Source organism: Macaca fascicularis, chromosome 7 (genome assembly GCF_037993035.2).
Source record: "Macaca fascicularis isolate 582-1 chromosome 7, T2T-MFA8v1.1".
In the NCBI taxonomy this organism is placed as follows: Eukaryota; Metazoa; Chordata; class Mammalia; order Primates; family Cercopithecidae; genus Macaca; species Macaca fascicularis.
This window is the reverse complement of record NC_088381.1, coordinates 30731791-30753933: the sequence shown is the minus strand read 5'-3', so window position 1 is coordinate 30753933 and position 22143 is coordinate 30731791. Positions and strand designations below refer to the sequence as shown.

Sequence of the window (22143 nt, the reverse complement as noted above, 5' to 3'; positions counted from 1 at the left end):
AAAAAAAAAACTAATCAGAAGACCCTGCCATTCTCATATATATTTCTGTGTACTTGATCAGTTTATACAATGAAATTAAATAAGTTATTTGGCAATCAAAATTAAGAAAAACGGTGTATAAATAGGAAATCATTTTGTCTGAAAGCTGTCACTACTTGGTTTCTTTTCTTTCTGTACTTGAAAAGATGAGCCAAAGTTCTGGTTAATAAAAAAATGCTGCTAATAGTTTTCATTGTCAGTGATTTATAAAGACCGACAGTCTATAACCTAGGCTAACTTATAAGTGTTAGACTGTTTATTTGAATGGAAACAATGTATAGTCTATTTAGCCATAAAATGTATGTATGTGTTTAGTATGAACTGATCAATAGCTCTGAGATAAATAAAGGCATAAACTTCTAGGCTGTGATTGTAGCGGGGGGGGGTCCTAAGTTCAAGACCCATTTCTGGCAATCTGATCCATTTCACAAATGAAAATAGGATTTAGGTAAGTGACACAAAGTCAGTGCAGAGGACTTAAACTGGCCCTCTTTCTAAACATAGTTGTACCTTTAGCCATATAAGGTACAGTTAAATTATGAAGATGGCGTCCCTCTTATGGAACGTCTGATGACTTTTCACTTTTATTCTTTAATAGTCATTTGTGTTACAAAGATTCTTCCCTTCTAAGTGCCAGGATCATAAGTGATTTTCCTACTGGCTGAGAGGGAGTTGATTCTCAACAAATATTAAAATTCTCTGCTGGGGCCAAGAGAAATGCAAGACCTAGGGTCTTTTTGGTCACACACCTCTTTCCAGAACTCCAGGGGAAATTTGTTGGTTCTTTGATTTTTGACTGTTATCATCCCAAAGTATCTTTGGGAAGCAGGCTCCGCGTGGACACCCAAGGCTTTTGGTCAAAACTTCCTTTGTGTAGTAGAATGAATTTTAAGTGATGAGAAAGGTTGTATCAAGAATAGAAACAGGTTATTTGTTTGGATAGAAGGTATTCAGGGATTTTACACAAAGCTGAAAAAGGTAAAACCTGTACACACTCTCTCTTTTTTTCTCTCTCTCAAAGGTTAAACATCAGCAGTGAGGACAAAAACGTACTGAGGGTGAGTAGGTACAGGCTTACAATATTGTGTTTCATCATATTTTCATCTCATAGACTGAAGGACAGTTTCAGCATAAGAGCTGAATGGTCTACTAATAGCAGCATATTCAAATTCCTCAGCAAGTTCCTGAATATATACTGGTACATGGTTTTTTGGGTTCTACTTCTTCTTCTTCTTCTTTGTTTTTTTATTTATATACAAGGTCTCACTCTGTCACCCAGGCTGAGGTGCAGTGACATAATCTTTTAGTTCACTGCAGCCTCAGTGTCCTGGGCTCAAGTGATCCTCCTGCCTCAGCCTCCAGAGTAGCTGTGACTACAGGCACATGGCACCATGCTTGGAGAATATTTTTTAAATTTTTGGTACAGATGGGTCTCCCTATGTTGTCCAGTCTGAACTCAGACTCGTGGCCTTAAGCAATCCTCCCTTCTCGACTTCCCAAAATGTTGGGATTACAGGTGTGAGCCACTGTGCTAGGCACTCATATATGTTTTGTTAAAAGAACAAATTGGAGAAATTTCTGTTCAGACTTACAACTTTACTGCCTCAACCCAAGAAAATGTTAACGTATTACAGAAAAAAAAAGTCCACATAAAGATAAACCTCTTTCATAAAGAAATAATTGGTGAATGTTCCACAGAGTTAATGGCCTGAAATTTACCCTCAGTTAGTATCTCTATTTTCATATATGAAGTCATTTAATAGTTAAAACAAGCTTTGGGGGGTGGATCATTATAGGAGAGGTAAAAATTCTACTCCAATCCATAAGAGTACCTATCTTCTTTAAGGAAGATTTCTTACGATAGTTTTGATAATTAGTTCTTAGTTTAACTTGAATCATCTGTGTTTAGATAAATTAAATATCTTTCTTTTGTTGCATTACTCTGTAATCTAGAGTTTCATGAATTTTATGTGACCTTCTCCTTTTAGTATGCCAATTATTTCATTACTAAAAGTATGCAGATTATTTTTTAAAGTCAAAAGCACTTTTTAATTTGTTAACATATGTTGGTATCCTAAGTGGTAATTCTTTTTAACCTGCGGAATGTGTCAACTCTTTAACTCATATCCAGCCAGCCCTCAAAAGTTTAATTAAAACACTTTATAGGATATGATTAAGACATCTTCAGATCATGCCTTTGCAGAAACTGAGGTGCCTCATATATTTTTACTACTATTAAATCACCATTGAAAATTCTGTGTTATTATTCTATTCCAGTAAAAGTTAAATCAAAACTTACCTTATTTAATTTCTGGTTCCGTAATAATTTTTTAAAGCATTCCAACTAATCACCTTCTCAATATCTTCATCATGAGAATCCGCATGAGTTCACATATTTACTTGGCTTTGTCAACTAAAGCCTACTTTTATACTATCATTAGAAAGCAATTCAAAATACATTTTTCCTTCATTGCCAAAATTCCATCAATGGACAAGAAGGAAATACGTCAAACAGCATTAAATAATAGAGTATTTGTTTCCCACATATTTGGCAAAGGTTTATGAAGCTGTATTTCATGCATTAAAAATTAAGAATGCAATAACATTTTTCTCTAAAAGACATCTAGGTAGTTCTTGGAAAGGGTTTTCTCTTTTCACCTCAGATTTATCAAAGTCTTTCAATAGTGTTGAAAAAAGAATAGCCTTTTCTTGTCAATGAAATGAATCATCTAAAGTCTAACAGAATGTCCTGGAAAGGCATTGGTTATATTTACTTACATGGGAATATAATGCATGCCACAGGTATTTAGGGGTTTTATTTAACTTGTTTTCAAGTAGATAAAAAAATAATCACCTAAGTTGTACCAGACATCCATTTCTCCACTCAAGGTCCTCACTTCTACAATTGTTTGTCCCAGAAAATCATCTGACTCCTTTTTGAAATGTTGCTTGACTCTGGATTTAATATCATCATCTTCATCCCATACTCTGACTTTGATTCGATCTGTGGAGTTATGACACTCACTGAAAATAAATGTGGATAAGTTAACAACCATTGAAAACTGCTCTAAATTGCATCTGATGTTAGTACTTTATTTTCTATCTATTCTAGAAAGGCACAATATACAACATAATAAATGAGATAACCCATTGCATCTATCCATGGGATGTTGCAGGCACATAATGCAAATACACTGAAGAAAAGTTAAATAATGTTAATAAGGGAAAATCAAATCCTATTCCATCCTATTTCCTTCAACTGATTTAGATATAATCAAATATCGGTCAGAAATCTTTGCTTGTGATATTTTCACTTATGCCATATTTCCTATTGACAATAGTTATCTTGATAAAAATATCCATGCTTGGAAAATTCTTCACCATAAAAATAAAGCTAATTTTATTGCAATGGGAGTTGAGAATGTGGACTTCACAGACTACAAAATGACAATAGTAGTTTTCTGAAGGACTGGAAAAACTAAAAATCCCAGTAAGCACATAAGATATTATTAAATCAAGTAGAATTAGAGTAAAATCCTTCTGATTTAAAGAACAAACTGTAAATTATAGTCCATTGTTAATTTCCAGGTTTCCTCCACCCTCTTTTGTTGAAGCAAGCTACTTAGTATTGCCTACACATATTACGGACTTTTCTGACACTATGATTTTTGTATACATTCTTCCCTAGGCTTTTCTGCCTGTTAACCAACCAATCTTTAGGAATCAGCAAGTTAACTGATGTATAGTATATCACTTTTCCTACAACTTATTGAACCATTTAGTTGTGATCAACTGTGTGCTCCCTGTGTACCCTGTACATGATTTCCTCTAGCACAGGGGCTTTATCTCAGAGTTCATGGATGAGTTCTGAGCACTCTTGAACTTGGATTAAAATACATATTATATATATATACACATACACATATTATATATTATCTATATAATCTATATAGATATAGATATCTATCTTTCTATATAATCTATATCTGTATTATCTATAATTAATATAGATATACGTATAAAACATGTATTTTATGCATACATATATGTGTGCATAAAATATATATACATGTATTATACATATGTATGCATAAAATACATGTTTTATACATATATATGTGTAAAATATATACATAGAGAGAGAGGAAGAGATCATCTTTATATTTTCAATTATGAATACAGGCAACAAACTACAACAGCATTTTTGTCATCAATACAACCACAGATACTGACATATAACATTATAAGTGTTATGAACCTTAAAATATTATTTGTACCTATCATTAAACTAAAACTACGTTTCAATATAATTGATTTAATTCTATGAATTTTATTTTTTATATGAAAAGGTACATTTTGAAAAGACATCCATGGTTTTCACAAGACTTCACAACAGGTTCATGGTGCAAAAAGTATTTGAGAATTCCTAACAGTATAATGTCTCTTTCATTAACTTATAAGGCAAAATAATACGGCACATACAAGAATAATATTTGAATCTGACAGGCCTATATGCGAATTGTAGCACCACTGTTTCTACTTAACATAGGAGTTTTCAACACAGAGCATTTTATTAATTTCTGGGACATTTTTGGTTTTCATAAACATTCAAGGACACTACTCTACTGGCATTCAGTGGAACAGGCTAGAGATTTAGACACCCCACTATGTACAGGACAGTGTGCATGATTTAAAATGACCCATCAGGCATTAGGGAAATTGCTTAACTCATTGATAATTATCTTAGCTCAGGATGTAATTCTTTTAGGTAGAAACACCATGTCTTTTGCATGGTTTACTAGACACTGAAATGTCCTGGAAAGGAACTAGCATGTCACTCACTAATCAAAGAAGGTTTTGTTGTTGTTGCTGTTAAGAAATTCAACGAGGCTTGTTTTCCATTTTGAAAAATTACATCACCCATGTCAAAACTACACAAAGCATTTGAACTATAGTGTTTGAACTATGGTATTTACAGTGTTTGTATCAGTGTGCATTTGAAATGGTCCTATTCATGTTAATTCTATCGACTGTGAAAGCCTGTGTCTACTATGTATTCTAGGGTAGTTGTAGCCAAGCCCTTACACGTTAAAATGCATATTAGAATACTTTTAGTTCTCCTTCATTTTAGGTTGGAACATTATACTGATTTTTCAAATTATATCTATATAGGTTAAGTCATACATTACTTTGTTTCAGCATAAAATGGGTCATTATGAATTATTTTACATAAAAATGAATCATTGGGTCTGACAGGGTTGAGAACTACTATGTTTACCTTACTTAACTTTTATAAATCTCAGTTACGTTATCTATAAATAACAGGGGATAATAACACTTATCTTAGAAAATGTTTGTGAGAAATGGTAGATAATACCTAATAGCAGTTAGCACAATGCAGGCAATGTTTGATCCCTATTAGCTATAATATGCCATTTTTCCATAAGTTCCACACATTCTTTTCGAAGTTAGAGCCTATGTTTAATATATCTCTTATTGATTATTTCTGTCATGTATCTTTCAACAAATATTCACTAAAGTCTGCAAAGTTTCACCAAAGTAAAATCCCTTTTATATTTGAGGAAAAAATAATTTTGTCATTCTTAGAAATATATTCATAAACATGTCTAAGTTTGCGCTATTTTATTAGTAAAATGTGGTAGAAATTGTGGGGAGAAAGGAAGAATTAATCCATGACATTGTGTCTGGAGCAGCTAACAAAGCCTACTATCAACCATGGAGAGCATTCAGGCTAGTAACAGCACAGCTGTCTCCCATTGACTCAGAATTCCCGAGATAACTGTATGAACCCACACCTGAAATTATTGTAGCAAGCATATTTGGATAACCTCTTTGGTAATTTGCCCAAAATTTATATTAAAAATGGCTAACATTTTAAGTTCCTTGCTCTCAAAAAGAAGAAAAGTCTAAGTAGAAACAAAGACACAGCTCCTAGTTTATTTCATTCTTCTCTCAGAAAAAGACAGAAAGGCATTTTAGAGTAGCAAAAGAGACAGTTACCACCTTAAACTTAACTCTCAATACACTGCAAATGCAGAAAGATGTCACTTTTTGATAAATAAATCATCAGAGTTTATATAAGCCCTGGAAAGAGTTCTACTGTATTTTTTACCTGCAAATAGCAGGCACAATAAATAGCAAGCTCTAGATAATAAAGATTGGTAAACATTTCTAGAATCTATTCCTTCACAAGAAAAAATATCCTATCTCATTTTGAGGCCAAATTTTTTGAGATTCTAGTTTTTACTACGAAAGCAAGGTAAAAATTTATTAAGTGGTTAAATATACACACAAATAGCAATCCATACAAAATAGTAGTAAATATATGGGTCGATAAACATACACACATGGGCATGTGTCTTTCTACATAATACATATATATGATATAGAAAAAGGAGGGAGAGACAATACTATCTTTCTTTCCAAATTTCTGTTTAAAATAAATGTGATACAAATAGATGAAGGACAAATATAAATGACCAATGATGTGCTTTGTATAAGTGTACTTGCAATTTGCCTTGAGAGTTTGAGTCTCTCTGCATTTCTGATTGACTGTTTTTTTTTCATTTTTTTAATTAAATGAACTTTTTATTTTAGAATAATTTTAGATTTGCAAAAGACGTGCAACAATAGCACAGAACCTTTCTGTATGCCCTGAACCCTAATTATTTATTAACCTGTCACATTACTAATATTTGTCACAACTAACATTGGTTTTACTTTTATTCCCCATAAAGACTGGCCAACTCTTACATTCTTTGTCTTCCAAACAGCTGCTTTTTGAGGAATATTAAGTTTGCCATTATGTTTCACATTGAAACTGTCAGAAACTTACATTTTTACTTCACAGAGCAAAGGTAAGAGTGGGGTTGCTGTTTCAAAATGTTGAAGATTACCTAAGGGTGTCGTGATGGGTTTGAAACTGGAGATTCAGTTGATGATTCTGTAGTGGAGAAGCATCATGTATGGAGGCCCAGCCTCTCGAGCATTCTGCTTCCATTTTGACCAGATCCCTCCTTGTGTTGCTCATCTTCTGAAGACTCAAGTTAGATAACTCACTTTCCTGGATTCCTTTGCAGCTATGTTCCAGGTATTTACCCTGCATTCAAGCAAGGTGTAAACTCAAAGTGGCACAGTGTTCATATCATGGGAACTGCTTTCCCCCCAACAGTGGATGCTATATAGTACTGTCATACAAGGTTTCACAGTACTATTTAGTCCCGAGGGGCAAAAGTATTGATTGGTGTTTTTCCCAAAGAAACGCTGCCACATAACTTGACCCAGTTTCCACACAGTAGCTTTAGAAGCTGGTACTTTAACCTCTACAATGATTCTTGAGTGACCTAGTAGTCTATAAAGAATCTTTCTCTGCCTAAACTAACCAAAGTGGACTGCTTTGTTTGCAACTAAGAATACTCACTAACATAATAATTGTTAAAGCACGAAGGCAATGGCAAGTAACGGAGTCTAAAACATAGAACTGACTCTGTGGAGGAGATGCTGGTACAGAGAGTGAAGACTTAATCACCTCAGGCTAGAAAGCCGATACATTTTGATATGCAATTGCAAAACAGCTGGTCAAATCTTGCTCACTGTATGTATAAACTTTGACCACCATGCCAGCTGAGGCTTCTTTATTAGTGAGAATGGTAGGAAATAAAATTCAGAATATTGCCAAGTGATTATTGAATGCTTCCCCCTTTCAAAAATATACTACCATACACAGAGAGACATTCAGACTGAATCTAGACAGTTTATAGGTAGAGATGCAAAGGAGAGCAGTCATGTTCAAAAGAGGTGCATTTGCTAGTGTCCTGCAATGTAAATTGACTGAGAATATTACCATTTGGAACTCTGCAGGGTTGACAAAAGCCAGCTGATTCTATATTCAAAAAGGTACCTGTACAAGCAGAGGTTTCTAAGTGCAACTTCAGAAAGAGATAAAATTGTTGCCCGAGGGCTTTTCCAGCACCATCCTTTAAAAGGCCTTCGAGTGAAAATGAATGGTAGCTTAGCAGCAAAAACCAAATTAAAGGTGTTGCATTCTCACCCTGGAATATTATTTTTCAGGAACTGAGGCTGCAGCCATTAGGTTAAGGGAGATGAATTGATCAGAACAGAGGAGCCAAGAGCTAAGGGCCAAAATTGTCCAGGCTTATGTGGTTACTTGCTCATAAAATTGTCTTAGAGCCCATCTCCTGGAAGCCTGGTAAATTTTCCAGGAAACAGTATTGCCCAAAAGTCATATACACATGCAGAGAAGCTAAAGAGATTGTTGGTGGCAGATGCTATAAGTACACTCATACAACAACCTTTCAAACCACTCCCCTCCTTCCCTTTTTAGTTTTATGCAATTTCCCAACCTCCCCTGCAACTAGAGATGGACATTAGCCAGTGTGTCTCACATGTGGCTGGCTACTGCTGTACTTAAAGTAATTCCTGTGTCCCTGCACTCACAGCAATTAAAAGAAAAAAAAAAAAGACTCCAAGCAGAGCATCTCCCCAGCTAGGAAGACCACATGACTGGATTTCCTGGGATGGTCTCCATTTATGGATATTGTACATAATGGAATGACTTTTAATTATTTTAGAGCCCTTTTAAATTTACTTTCACCTTTCACAGTACTCACCCTTGAGTGTAGCCACTGACGAAATGAGCAAGGAAGGTTTACCTGTATGTAGACTCAAAGTAGTGGAGGGAAATTGATAAACAAAATTCATCCAGAAAGTAGCAGGTCATACAAGATTGGCTAACCCAGAAACTACTTCTGCTGCTAGGATCAGGAAGTCCTGAACATATCTGTCCAGAGGACCCTATGGTTGCTACATACACAGACTATGTATTTTCCATTTTCTGTCTTACTAAATGAGAAATTTTAAATTGTTGTTATCCTATTTTATTTTCTCTCCACAATAATACATTGGGAGTGTTGGATGAAGATGCATAGTGTTTAATTTGTGTCCCAGGATCCACAAAGAACCAAACCTGAAGCTTGTGAAGAGACTACAGACAGATCCTGAACTTCAAGCTAAATGCAGTAACTGAATATAATTTTTGGATTACCTACATTGAAAGGGAGAGAATGAATTCATTTAAAACAAGCGTAGGTGTAGAAAAGGCATATATACATGTGGAGAAGCTAAAGAGGTTGTTGGTGGCAGATGCTATAAGTACACCCATACAACAACCTTTCAAACCATTCCCCTCCTTCCCTTTTTCAGTTGTATGCAATTTTCCAACCTCCCCTGCAACTAGAGATGGACATTAGACAAAGTTCTTCCAATGAGATGTGAGCAATAGTCTTCTGATGCTGTCTCCTCTTTTTTCTACATTTACTACCCTGAAACATGGATGTATAACAGCCTTAACCAAAAATGTTAAAACAGGAAGATAAAATAAGCTTTGTTCTTTGAAGGGATAATTGAGTTACCATACCAATATCTGAACTTCTTGTTGAATGAAATAAATGAATCTCTTCCTTGCTAATGCTGTGGCTTCATGTGAGACCGAACACAATTCTGATTGGATCAAGTAGGAAAGAATACAAAACATAGTAAGTTAATTTTATTTGATTATGTCTGAAATAAATTTAAATAAGTTTAAGAACTGTTATTAGTTTTTATACTTGCTGTGTTCTGTGGCATTCCTTAACTATTTAAAATGTGTTTCACAAACCTTGACTTTTATGAAAATATACAGGTTTGCATTTTAGCTGGGAAATGATAGGCTCTTGTAGTAAACAATTTGACAGCAAGAGAAATATCCTTACATACAAGAGGAAAAAAAATCTATCATGTGTAATAGAGGGAGAATGCATAGTCTCACTAAATCTTATTCTACTAAACCATTTCTGTACTGAATAATTTGTTAACCAAGACTCGGGTTTAGGGTTTACCAGTTTGTGAATTTGGCTTATTTTTTAACAACAGAAATTAAGATTTTTTACTGCACAAACTTGATAAATATAGTACTGCTAGAGCCAAGTTATTTGTTTTGCAGTTTTTCTTTAATTAAAAATAATTCTCTTCTTAAAGAGTGATTCATATTTCTAATTTTAAATGTTTTCATTGTTAAAGAGAGAGCTGGTTTTGTTTCCATGGGAATAAGGTATTTTATTCCATCCAAAATTAAAGAAAAATATATTCCTTTTCTGGCCTCAGGATTATTGTGTGTGTGTCTGTGTTTTGATTTTTGTTTCTAATTTACAGGTGCTGTATCTCTGTAGAGCCAATCACTTGTTTGGCCAATTTTCTTTTGGCAGCCGTAAAAATGACTAATTTCCTTATAATTGCTTATTCCACCTTTACAAATATTTTCAGATATAGAGTCTCCTAGATATGGTCCAAATAGATATTTCCTCTCATTAAAGCAAAAATTTTTTTGGCCAAGTTATCAGTGTTTAACCCATCATGAGATGGATTGCTCTACCTAGAGAAATGCTCATGGCTTTCATAAAGTTAGTAAAGCCTGATTGCCTGACTTCACTGGAAAAAAACAAGTTCCTGCCCAAGTAACCATCTCGGAATATAACAGCATTGCTGAAGTAGTATATTAGAAGAGAGTTGTTAAATATCGAAAACTGCACTTATAGTTGGGCTAGATCTAATGAAGCAACTAAAATATATTTCACACTGCAACTACACCAGGAAAATGTCAATAGTAAGTGCTGTCACCGTTAGAAATCATGTTCGTTAAGAATATCTAAAAATTCTAGCTACATATTTTAATTGTAGAAAGATCCTGTAATATTTAAAATAGTATTGTGCCAGCTTTTATTAAGAGATATACTGATAAATAATGGGCCAGGCATAGTGGCTCATGCCTGTAATCCTAGCACTTTGGGAGACTGAAGCGGACAGATCACTTGAGGTCAGGAGTTCAAGTCCAGCCTTGCCAATAAGGTGAAACCCTGTCTCTACTTAAAATACAAAACAAATTAGCCTGGTGTGGTGGCAGACACCTGTAACTCCAGCTACTCAGGAGGCTAAGGCAGGTGAATCGCTTGAACTGGGGAGGTGGAGGTCGCATTGAACTGAGATCGCGCCACTGCGCTCCAGCCTGGGTGACAGAATGAGACTCTGCCTTAAAAAATAAATAAATAAAATAAATAACTACCGAATATACACGATTAATAAATATATACATATATAAAAATATATATTCATTAAAATAAGCTATAAGGGTATATATCAAACTATCAAAGTATAGGTGATACAATTTGTGAAAATGTTACTTGATTATTTGTATTTTTTCTGTTACAATAAAAAATGTATTTTCCAATATCTTCTAGTAATTGTGAATGATCTCATTCCAACTGGGCCTGGAAGGCAGGGCATCAATTGAGAAAATCATCAGCAGAAACCTCCTGCCAGAGCCATCCTGAGGCAAAGCAGCAGCGGCGGCCTTTCGAACAGTAATTAAATTCTCTAGTTACAGCTTAATTCCTTAAACTCTGACCCAGCAAATGGAAATCCTATAAGACACTCAACTTTCACATTTCCTCTTAGTGATTGATCATGAATTATGTAACCCACTTCTATTGCAATATCGGTGTCTCACTTGTTATTGCATGAAGATCCCTAACACTATTATCTTCCAATTCTATTACAGTAGATGGACAAACTCTAAGTTCAAAACCCAGTGATGATGCAGAGAAACTTTTCTCACCTACATTTAACAGGAGCAATTTAGTTATTGGAGTTAAAAAACAAAAATAAAAACAAAACAAAAGAGTCCTGAACACTTTAAATTCTCTCATAGTTTTTCTTTGTACTATTAAGGCACTGTAAATCCATTTTAGAAGTCAATAACATAGGAGACAGTGAAAATAAGAATAAGAAAGGAATTACATTATTAGCATGACTTTTGGAAAAGGAGAAGAGGAGTTCACGCACTGGCTTTTAAGGGTTGACTGAAGAAAGTACTTATATTTTAACAGATCACAGAAACACAGGGCAAAATATGACCTTATAAGCTACATTAATTTCCCGGAACCACCTTCTAGACCCCACAGTTAGATTATAAATCTTTCAAAGTCTTGTATTATATGTTTATATCTAGTGATTTCTCCACAGATAATGTTGCAGAATAAACTTGTTTTACCAGCTGTTTCGATAACAATTAAATAACATTAAAACAGCTGAATAATAACAGTAAATGAATACTAAGCTCTTAAGATACTATCAAAATTACAATGTAAAATATAATTATTAATACTATTAAAATAATAAACAGAAAAAACTTGCTTAGGAAAATACCCCGTGTTCATTTTGCTACAAAAAGAGACACTACTTAGGAAGAGAGATATCAGCAAACAGGAAGATCAAATTGTTCTCTCAAGAAATTAGAAATGTGTCTGTGTGTGTGTGTGTGTGTGTGTGTGTGTGTGCGCGTGCGCGCGCATGCGTGTATGTGTGTGTGAGCGTGCACATGTGTGCACATGTGCTCGTGGTGATTTCTATTGATCATTTCTTTGATTCACCTTGTATTTTCCCAGCTCAAACCCTGTATTCATGTTTTTCCTAGTTAAGGATATCTTTTCCCTACTCCTCTGGTGGACGCTTACCTGTCTTTCAAAACCCACAAAGGAAAGTCATCCCTGTGTGAAAGTTTCCTGGGAGCTTTTTGTTTGTTCCAAGCTCTAGCACCTGCAGCAAGTAGGTATTCAAAATTGTTTGCATAATAAATAAGAGAAACATCACAGGTAGGAGTAATCATACTCTTCCTTTTTATTCCTCATTAGACATTACAAATATACTTGTTTGGACTAGTGGCATAATTATTGTAGCTGAAATTAAACTATTTGTTTGAAGAAACAAGGTCCACTTTGGATGTATGTTTGATATTTATTTGATATTTTAATAAAGAAATTATCTTCCCAAATCTGACTTTTATTTAAGTGGTGATATGTGTTCTTTCTAAAAGCTTAGCTGCCCACAGAACAAAGAGTTATACATCAATAATCTCTAAAGTCATTGGTTGTAATGAGGAACAAAAGATCATATAACTGTATAGGGACTCGAACAGTATCTGTTGCTGTTGTTTGTGGTTTTCTTATTCTAGCTATACTATTCCAAGATCTGTGATTCACAGTATCAGTTACACATTTTTTGTATTTCACTTTGAAGGTCAATATGTATTAGACATGATGGAATAATAAAACTAGCTTAGAAAAACACCTGTCTAGTTCAAATTCCATTTGCTAGTGAGCCACTCACTAGCAATACGACTTCGGGCAAGTTGCTCAATTGCACTGAGCCTCTGTGCCCAATGAATAAAACTGAAATATTGATAATTACTTTTAAGGTGATTAAATATTACATACACACATACATACACACGTATATATACACACACATATATATCACATAGAAATGTGCTGGGCACTTAGATTTTTAATTACAGGTAACTGGTTGCAACTAATTACATTATTCAAATGTATAAATATGTTCCACCTTAACAGCAATGGACATGTCAACACAGATATATAAAATAGAATACATTTTAATTTCCTAATTATAAAACCCAGGAGATTGATTAAATAACGTATATATACTGGTACAATAAAATCATATTCAATTATTAAGAATTTATGTTTAGCAATATCTTTTACAATGCGGAAATTTTTACAAGGGATCACTGACACAAAAACACTTATAATGTAGGGATTATCATGATTCTAATATTTAAATTTTATATTATTTTGTATATATGTTTACGATTGTGTATATATGTGATTGGATATATATATAGTTGTATGTGGATTTGTATATATACCCATATTGTTGAAGATACATATATATAATTGATAGTGACAGGAGGCAGCCAGATGCCTAAGCAGATAGGGTTGGGCACCAGGTGAAACCCCTCCTTAAAGCTGAATACAGTTTAAAGCCTGAAAGTCAAGCTGAAAATTAAATCCTTGAACTGGATTCCGAACTTGTCTTCCTGTTTGACATGCTTTCCTCCGATTGATCCCCACCCTTTGTCTATTTTATACATACCTGCCCTTTCCTAATTGGTTTTCTACACTTTCATGCCCACCTTTGAGTGAGGTTTTCACATTAACCTTTTTTACATACTCACAAACCAATCAGCATGCACACCCCATCCTGTGCCTATAAAGACCCCAGCTTCAGTCAGTAGAGGGGAGACAGCCTGACTTTAAGGAAGAGACAACAAGACTCCAGGGAAGATGACCTGATCTTCCAGTCCCCTCTCCAGCTCCCCTCTTCACTGAGAGCTGTTTTCATCACTCAGTAGAATTCTCCACCTTCACCATCCTTCAATTGTCCACATGACCTCATTCTTCTTGGACACCAGACAAGAGCTTGGGACCCACTGAGTGCAGGTACGAAGAAAAGGCTGTGACACTAGCCCTTCGCACTTGTCAGCAGAGGGCAGCCACCCCACATGATGAGGCAAGGGGCCAACTGAGCTGCTAACACATCACCATCCAGGGACAACAAAAGTAAAGAAGCACTGTAACATCCCCTCTGGGGTTTTGGCGTCGTGGGCACCCTCACTTGGGCAGTGCCATGTTCCCCTTGAAGTGACACACCTGGTCTGGCCACAGGCCCCACATGGAGCTTACTGAGCTTACAGCTCAGAGCAGTTGGCTATATCCCATGCTTGCTCCCTCCCTCCTGCAAGAGGTTGAGCGCAGTGGGACAAGTAGACAGGGCGCCCCTTCCGCAAGTCTGGCGAAGGGGCTGAGAAATATCCTGCATCATAATTACACATATAGATATATTGAAATGATGATATATATGTATATGTATGTATACATATGTTCATATATTTATGATTCTGTGTATATAACTACATATATGATCAGAGCTAGAGATAGCAAAATTTTTTACAGTGATTATCTAAAAGTCACTCATATTATGGAGATGTAGTTCAGAATATTGGTTAAGAATAAGGGCTGAAGCAACATGATTCAAAATACCTAAAAGTAGAATCAACTCAAACACTACCAACCGGAGAATAGACAAAATGTAGTGTACCCATACAATGGAATAGTATTCATTAATAAAAAGAAACCACCTACTGAGACATACCACAAATGAATGAAACCCAGAAACATTAGGCTAAATGAACAAACCCAGATGAACACTTAAAATAAATAAATTGTATCATATGTATATTATACCATAGTAAAACTTAACAAGAAAAAAATAAAAAATAAAAATAAGTGTTCACTTTTGGTTCTACCATTTGTTGACTATTGTATTACTTAATCCCTTTGCCTTGGTTTTTTCTTCTGTTTAATGGTGATAATAATGATACTTATAACACTGTTGTAAGAATTAAATGGATCATTGTGTATATGTGTATCATTTAGAATAACACTTTGGAGTGTATAGATACATAGACAATACTTGTAAGTTCTTTGGAATGAATGCATGCATTCTTTTCAACTTCATATTTGACTGAGAGTTGGTGGCTTTAATTTCTCCCACTATTGCATTCTGTAAATTACCAGAAAACTATAAAAGCAGTTAAGGAATAGAAGAGCTAACAGGCAAATGACCAGCATACCACATGCCAAACCCATACAGAAAATGCCATGAAAACATACATACAACTACATATTTAGCTTTAAGTATATATTTGGTTCTCTCTCTCAGTCCTTTCAGTATTTCTTTGTCCTTCTCTGAAAAGTCTTAGCATTTGTGTCTTGATAATAAATCTTAAACACAAAGCACTTTTCTGGAGTGTATGATCCAATTTTCTTATTTCAGAAAAGGAAACCTCTGTGTGAATACTAACAAACATTTTGCACTAGTAACAATGAGTGAATTGGAAAGAAAACTGTGGATGTAAAAGTTTTGGAAAAGTAATAGCACTTTATAAACTATTACAATGATTTTTATGCTCATATAGTCACTCTGTTTAAGTAAATGGAAAATTTAAAGACTTTTAAAAATATTGAGTGTTGGCCGGGCATGGTGGCTTATTCCTGTAATCCCAGCACTTTAGGAGGCCGAGGCAGGCAGATCACTTGAGATCAGGAGTTTGAGACCAGCCTGGCCAACATGGCAAATTCTCGTCTCTACTAAACATACAAAAATTCCCTTGGCATTGTGGCACGTGCCTGTAATCTCGGTTGCTCAGGAGGCTGAGGCGGGAAAATTGCTTGAGCCCCAGAGGCAGAGGTTCCCATGAGCAGAAATTGCGCCACTGCACTCCAACCTGGGCCACAGAGTGAGACTCTGTCACAATTTTTTTTTAAAGTACATATATATACACACACATACACACACGTATATATGTACATGCATGTATATACATATGTATATATGTATACATATATATGGAGAGAGAGCAAGAGAGAGAGAGAATGTGTTTCTCAGAAAGACGGAACTCTCCTCTATCAATTTCTATCTGCAGTGAGCACAATTCTTATTGTGATAGCTGTATCCAGTTCGTTACTTGACTTACTGAATGTTATTGTCAATATTTTAATAGAAAGTTATTATTTAGTATTAGTATTTGCCTTTAAAAAGTTTGATGTATTGTTATCAAAGTAGATACATGTATCTGCTGTGAATTTTGACAAATACAGGATCTTATTGTACATATCATTTACCCCTTTAACTTAACACATTGGGTACATCGTGACACATCATTCTTTTTAATAACTATATTGTAATTCATTACATTACTGTGTCCTAATTTATTTAATTATTCCCCTGTGTACAGTAGATGGACATTTAAGTAGTTTCCATTTGTTTACCGTTACAAAAATTACTACACAGAACCACAGAACCCCTTGTATGTTTATAAACTTGTGAAAATATGTTAGTCAAAATATTAAAAGTAGCTTGGCTAGATTTAAAGTTGTGCATATTATATGCATATCTGTATACACACGTATTACTAAAATATTATCCAGAAACATGTATATGCTTACCCTTATATCTACTTCTCTATACTCTCATTAACACTAAGAATTTTTACCTTTTAATATTTGCTGATGAGATCATTGAAAACCTATCTTTTTATATTATATTGATTTTTAGAGAGCACATCCATCCTACAGTAAACAAAATACATATATATATATTCATGCAATACTTTTCTTTTTTTCCTTACCAGCTTATCTGAACAGAAAAATATTCTAATGAAAAGCTTCACATTCCCACATCTAAAAGACCTCTAAAGAGATAATAAATATTTCTTGCCAGAGAAAAAGAGTTAAACAAAATAAATAGCCAGAGTTTATTTCTGGCAAGAAAACAGGATCAGTCAGCATTCATTTCTGTAGACACCTGGCATCCTTTCTCTTAGTTATTTCCCCACCTTCCTTGCTAGAAAAGAAGAGCTGCCATTCTTTCAAGAAACTTTGAGGCAATGATGGAAATGCCAGTAACAAGTGGCGGTTCCGTCAGTTTCCCAAACAGACTTTATCTGAACACCAAACTTGATTCAGGAGAGTCAATCACAAAAGTAAACACTGTCAACTAATATCCCTCTATTCCCAAATATCAGCACAGTACAGCCTTATACAAAGAAGATTGTACTAATCACCAAGGAATTGCTGGAGAAATGTTAGGAAATCTCACATTCCAATTAACTTTTCCACTTAAGTCTAAGCTTCAACCAATTATCTCAAATGGAGCAAATGTTCTTAAGAATTCACAAATAGTAATGTTGGTTATACCTCAGTCCTCTCTGGGCTCTTTTGCTAGATGTGAAAAAATGCAAAGAGATGGAATTTTTGAAGGTGCCAAGTCACTGCACAAATACTACAAAACACTTGGCAACACCTGTCATATTCTGGCACTGGTACCCATCTGTCTGCAGCATTGCTCTTTATCATTAAAATGCAAACTTAAGCACCATAAGAACTCAAGTTGAATAAATATGTTAGGAACAGCTGAATGAAAAGTTTACCAGACACCTGTTTGAATGTATTTAATATTTCCAAAAGTTTGTGTAATAAAAGATAAAACAACCTGATTTGATCAAATATAAGCATAGCTTATGTTTTAAAAAGTATAACAAATACTATGCTGTAGATGATAAAGAGGTAAGACTGATGATTCAGATAGAAATCATTCTAATGAAAGTGATTACTTTAGGTTGAACTATATAATATTTACATTTTTGTAGGTCAAAAGGTTCAAATGTCAACAATTTCACGTGGTTCGACTGTGTAATGACCAGTTCTGCATGATGAAGTCTTGACTGTGTCCTAACTGACAATCCAGTATGTACTTTGCAAGTATAAGAAAGTCTATTATATTAAAAAAATAACCAGGGCATTCACGAAACCTAGTCTGACTATTAATCAAGATACTGAAGAGATCAGTGTGGGGGAGATGGAGAGAAGAACAGTATTGTACAGCTTAACAACAAAGTTGAGGAAGCCCTGGAGATCATCCAGATATACTAAATTTGATTCATTTGAGAACAGCATTGATCCTAGAGGGGATCATTTAGACATTAGTGAATGCTTTTCCAGAAATTCAGTCACTCCTCAGGGAACTTCCCAGTTCCTCTCTCGCCAGATAGGGGATTAATTTTGTCTACTCAAAGAAATCTAAAGCTTTCAAGCTCACATGAGAACATTATCCTGACATGTGACTCTAAAGTAGGGGCAGTAAAGAAACTTCTGGCTAAGAATTGTCTTGAAGTTCTAAAATCACAAGATCCATACTCATAAGTAGTGGTTGATAAAGAAAAAGGATAATATTTCTAAAAAGTGGTGAAAAGAGAGTTGGGTGCCAATTTTTAAAAAGGTACAGCAAAAGCTAGGCAAAATAGAAGTCTCAGGTCAGGATAGAGTGGCCAAAGATGATAGATAAGGAAAGTTAGGTCAGTAGAGGGCATTGACATAAGAGTTATTTTTGAGTTGCATGCCACACTGATCCCTTTTCCATAAACAGAAAGTCGTCTAAGGGGATTGTTTCTCTCTGATTGTGCACTGGCTACAACCTGTACCTAAAGTACTCTAACTGTAGAGTAGCCTCCAAACTCTGAGATCGCCTAGAGTGCCAGTTCATAAATTTATCAGCTACTTAATTTCCCCCAACTGTATCATTTTTTCTGCATTACTCTCATATTACAAAATAGATTGGGTTCAAATCATTCAGTTTCATCTCAATCCTTGTGACTGAATATACAATTGAAAAATAAAACTGAATGATTTGTTTTAATTCCTCCTTGGAACAAAGCAAGGAATAATTGCTTAAAATTAAATATTTATTAAAGCATGACTTAAACCATTTTAAATATGGCCCTTGTACCAGCAATATTAAAAAGATAAAGTTAATGTCTCCTTTATGATGAAATTTTTCCAGCACACATACTTAATTATCTGCCAAGAGTAGAGTTTTATAAAGTAATAAACCTATGATGCCAGAGGGTGCCTTAGACATCATCTTGCAGTGAAAAGTCATGCCAAATGTTCCCCAAGAGTTAGTGGCAGGTTTCCATCTTGTGTTTTCTTAACCTTATACGTTGTTCTGTAAGGACGGGGTAAAAAAAGATGACATGGATCTAATCATAGTAAAAGCTCAGAAGGTTACTTCCTACTTCTTATTTTAGTGCTTTAACTAAGTCAAAAAAGAAGTGCTATCCATTTTATTGTCCCCCCAAGTCCAACTCTAGTCAAAATCAGCTTCAAAGTTTACTGGGTAGAGACATAACTGAAAGAAAATAACAAACATATCATGAAGACTAAAGGCCTTCTTAACATTTCATCAGGCAGGAAAACATTGTGGAGATGCTAATAAAACTGTCAACATTTGAGTTCATATCATAATGTTTGGGTATCATGCACAGAAAAGAAAGGAATGTTTTTGGAATTACTTGGAAGAAAATGTCATTGAAAACAGGAGAAATAAGAGTGAAGCAATAGTATGAATAAATTTTTTAAATTAATGATAAAAGTTTATAGAAGATGCTTTCATTGATAAAAAAAATCAATTATAGAAGTTATCATTTGAAAAAAATTATTAAACAGATTTTTATGCCACTTTATACCCAAAATTATTTTAGGAGGTTCCCATCCTTAAGTAACTCAAAACTTAGGTGAGGAAAATTACACTAACATATATAAAATACATAAAAATTTGGAAGGACTGTATCAAAAATGATCTCAAATGTCATTAAGACTAATGGGGAAAAATGTTAAATGCAAGTAGATGTGCCTGAAATCGCACGTTCTTTTAATTTTGAACTTATATAGAACTCAGTGAGTAAGGTCTAGAAAAATTCACAACAGTATTACACCCTAATTAGCCCATCAAGGAACTTGGGGTTCTGGTTATACTGTCTGTAATTTCATAAAAGTCTGAGACATTTTTCTCAGCCATAAATGTAAGGATGTAAATGCACATGATACAGTATCATGTGTTAAACACTGTAAACCATTAATGCCAGACCACAAACGATGGAGGTGGTTGGGGTCACTGATATTACTGTGTGGTCATCATGGTCATCATCACGGTCATCATCATACTAGAAGCAGCAATTTTATATCATCTTGAATTTGTGGGGTGTGAATAATTAGTGGAATACTGACTCTGCCAGCACAGTGAATGAATTATTTTTGTCCGAGTTTTTTTTTTCAATTGAAATACAATTAACTGCACACATTTGAAATGTACAGTATTTTAAGTCTTGGCATACGCATTCACCCGTGGAATCATCACCATGATTAACATAATTAAAGTTGTATTTCAAAAGTTTCTCCAAAAGTTTCTTTGAGCTTCTTTGTAATCAGTTCCTCTCATCCTTTCCTTTCCTTACTCCCCAGGAAAACGCTGATCTGATTTCTTACATTGGAAATTAGTCTGCACTTTGTATTTTCTATAATTTTATATAAATGAAATTATACTGTAAGAACTCCTGTCTGAATTCTGTCACTCACCATAATTATTTTGAGACTTACCCATGATATTGTGTATACCTACAGCTCATTCCTTTCACTATTAACTAGTATTTCAGTCTCTGGATTTACCACAACTTGTATATCTATTGTAATCACCTATTGGTGAAGACTTGGGGTCGTTTTCAGTTTTAAGTTATTACAAAAAAGCAGCTATGAATATCTGTACACAAGTCTTCATATGGACACATGTTTTCTTTTCAATGAACGAATGAATTCTTTTCCCAAGTGGTTTACCATTTTATATTCCCACCAGCAGTAGAGCTCCAGTTCTACCACATTCTCACCAACATTGAGTGACAACAGGATAAAGGTATACAGGAGACAACTAGATGTGTATCATTATAACTTTCTCATATTGTATTTGAAGTAGTATTAATATTATGTTACTGGTAGGCTGTTATAACTTAAAGATATATACAAAATAAAATCTAAAGCAATCACTAAAATAACAAAATAATGAGATACAAATAACCCAACAAACTATATTATACACAGTTATAAAAAATATTCAAGAGGTCCAAAAAAGGCAGAAAAAAATAATACTAGGGGACAAAGAATATACCGTTATACTAAGTATGAAGTGATTTTCACATAGTTTTACTTGGAATTTCCCTAATAATGACATTGAGCATATTTTCGTGTGTTTATTTGCTATCAACACAAATCTCCCGTGTATACTTTAAAATGATATGTATTCTGTTCTTGTTGGGCAAAGTGTTCTAAGTAGCATAACTACAAGTAGTATAACTATTTGTATCTTTATTTAAAGTGTATTTCTTACAGGCAGGATATGCTTGCATGTTGCTTTTTTATTCAATCTGACAGTCTCTGCCTTTTATTTGGGGCATTTAGATGTTTTTTATGTAATGTGATCATTGGCATATTTAAGTTTTAGTCTATCATCTTGCTATTTGCTTTCTGTTTCCCCCCATTTGTTTATTTTACCCCCTTTATAGGATTTATCATTTTTGATATTAAAATTTGTCTACTTTTGACTTTTAAACCATAACATTTTTTGTTTTCTCTTTTTAGTGGCTGCTTTAGAGTTTATAGTACACACCTTTAAGTGAATATTTATGTGATAATAGAAGATGTAGGCATGAGTGCTGTTTCTTTCATTTTGCTTGTTGGGATGGATTATTTAGCAAAAATCTATTGGCCTCCCGAAGCCCTGGCT

At 34.4% G+C, this 22143-nt stretch overlaps 1 protein-coding gene across 1 annotated transcript in view; it reads right to left on the bottom strand.

The window, feature by feature from the left end:
• The window catches only part of UNC13C (unc-13 homolog C), a 649809-nt gene that overhangs the window by 338020 nt on the left and 289646 nt on the right, over positions 1–22143 (bottom strand). Inside the window, exon 10 of the mRNA XM_015452851.3 lies at positions 2894–3063. Coding sequence (XP_015308337.3) covers positions 2894–3063 — 170 coding nt within the window. The remainder of the gene's footprint in view (positions 1–2893; positions 3064–22143) is intronic.